The sequence below is a fragment of the Alligator sinensis genome, unplaced genomic scaffold (assembly GCF_000455745.1).
Source record: "Alligator sinensis unplaced genomic scaffold, ASM45574v1 scaffold148_1, whole genome shotgun sequence".
NCBI classification, from domain to species: domain Eukaryota; kingdom Metazoa; phylum Chordata; order Crocodylia; family Alligatoridae; genus Alligator; species Alligator sinensis.
In genome coordinates, this window is record NW_005842407.1 from 1264861 (window position 1) to 1266510 (window position 1650).

The 1650-nt window shown below is 55.6% G+C and overlaps 1 protein-coding gene across 1 annotated transcript in view; it reads left to right on the forward strand.

Annotated features, from left to right (window-relative positions):
* The first annotated feature begins 136 nt into the window (after positions 1–136).
* Positions 137–1650, forward strand: part of LOC102382656 (C-type lectin domain family 2 member L-like) — a 25440-nt gene continuing 23926 nt past the window's right edge. The window contains exons 1-2 of the mRNA XM_025211464.1: positions 137–647; positions 790–879. Of these exons, the coding sequence (XP_025067249.1) occupies positions 440–647; positions 790–879 (298 nt within the window). The 5' untranslated portion in view covers positions 137–439. The remainder of the gene's footprint in view (positions 648–789; positions 880–1650) is intronic.

Below are 1650 nucleotides of genomic sequence, written 5' to 3' on the forward strand. Positions count from 1 at the left end.
AAAAGAAAAAAAAAAAAAGAAGGGAGGGGGAAGGAAAAGGGGGGGGGGGAGATAATTAGGGGAAAGAAGTGAAGAAAAAGAGAAGAAACAAGAAAAAAAGAGGAGAGGGGAAAGGAGGACAAAAAGAGGGACCTACCATGATTCACACTAGGGGCAGAGCGCCCGGAAGCATCGTGTAGGCGGCGCTTTCGCTTGGCTACGCCTGATTGGCCGGGAGGACAGCTGCAGTTTTTAAACTGATTGGTCGGGGAGGTGTTCGGAGCGCCGTTATTGGTAAGATATGGTTTGATCCCGGGTTGCCCGGCCGCGTCGAGGCATACAGCAGAGCTGGGCGGGCGGGGCGGGACGGCGCAGGCGAAGGCGAAGGCGAGGGTGAAGCACCAGGGCTCCTTGCCCCGCCCCGCGGAGCACCACCTCTCCTGCGGCTCCTCCTCCACCAATGGGAGCCTCCCTGGCGCGTAGTTTAAAATGGTTTAAATCTAGCTGGGCGAGCTGTCAGTTGGGCCTGGCCATGGGTACTGGAGGGATGTTGCAGAGTTGCGCGCAGCCGCCGTCGGCTCCCCCACGGGGTAGCACCGCCCCTGAGCCGCAGCCCAGCCTGCCGCTGCTGCTGCCGGGGCCCTGCGGGGGAGCAGCGGCCCGGGGCGGGGAGCGGGACCTACCGGGACTGGAGGGAGGGGGCTCCCTGCACATGCCCCGGAGGCTTCCCCTGCTGCCCCAGCACCGCCCTCCCCGGCGCTGCCGGGCTCCTGCCACATCCCGCTAACCCCCCGCTCTGCTCTGGTTCAGGCCCGTGCTCCAGCCTCTGGCTGTGGAGAGCTCTGGCCCTGCTCCTGCTGGCAGCTGTCCTGGCGCTGGGGATGGCACTGGCGCTGAAAGGTAAGTGCCCCAGGGGAAGGGGACACTGAGGTTCTGTGAGATGCTTTTAGGGGTGCTGCACATATCATCACTTGTAGGTGTGCAGATCCCTGCACAGGATTTGAAAAGTAAATGGAGAGGTTTTTAAAGAGGAATCCCTGGTGTCAAAGCAAAGTACAACAAATCCCTTGTTACAGCTTGAAGGCACTGACCCCAGAAACATGGTGATTACTAGAGCTGTGCGAAACAGCACCATTTCGCTTAGACTTTTGTTTGAACAGAACAGTTTCGTTTCAAGTTCAGTTTTGTCTCAAAAACACTTTCATTTTGTTTTGTTGAAACAAGTTTTGATGATTCAATTTTTTGCCCATAGGCTATAATGGGGAAGCACAAAACTGGAAGAGGAGCAGCTTTGTGTGATCACAGGCAGATCAGGGGCCTGCACCCCCAGAGGAGTCTCACAGAGCCCTCCTGGGGGTGTGGGCAGGAGGCTGCTGCCTGGGACCAACACAGAGCTGAGCCCAGTGGAGGGAAGAGGAGCACAACCCCAGCACTGCACGCTGCTCCCCTCACCAGGCAACTGGGTGCTGAGCCTGGTGGACGGACCACGTTGACCTGATTTGGAAATGTTTTGGGCAAACAGAATAATAAAAAACTTTTAGGAAACAAAATGACCATCTTCAAAGGAGAAATGCAAGCACCAGATTTAACTTTAACTGATTCTCTAGTTAGATTATTTACTTATCTCAGAGCTGTTTGAAAGCTGACATATATGTGAATAACATTTCCTGC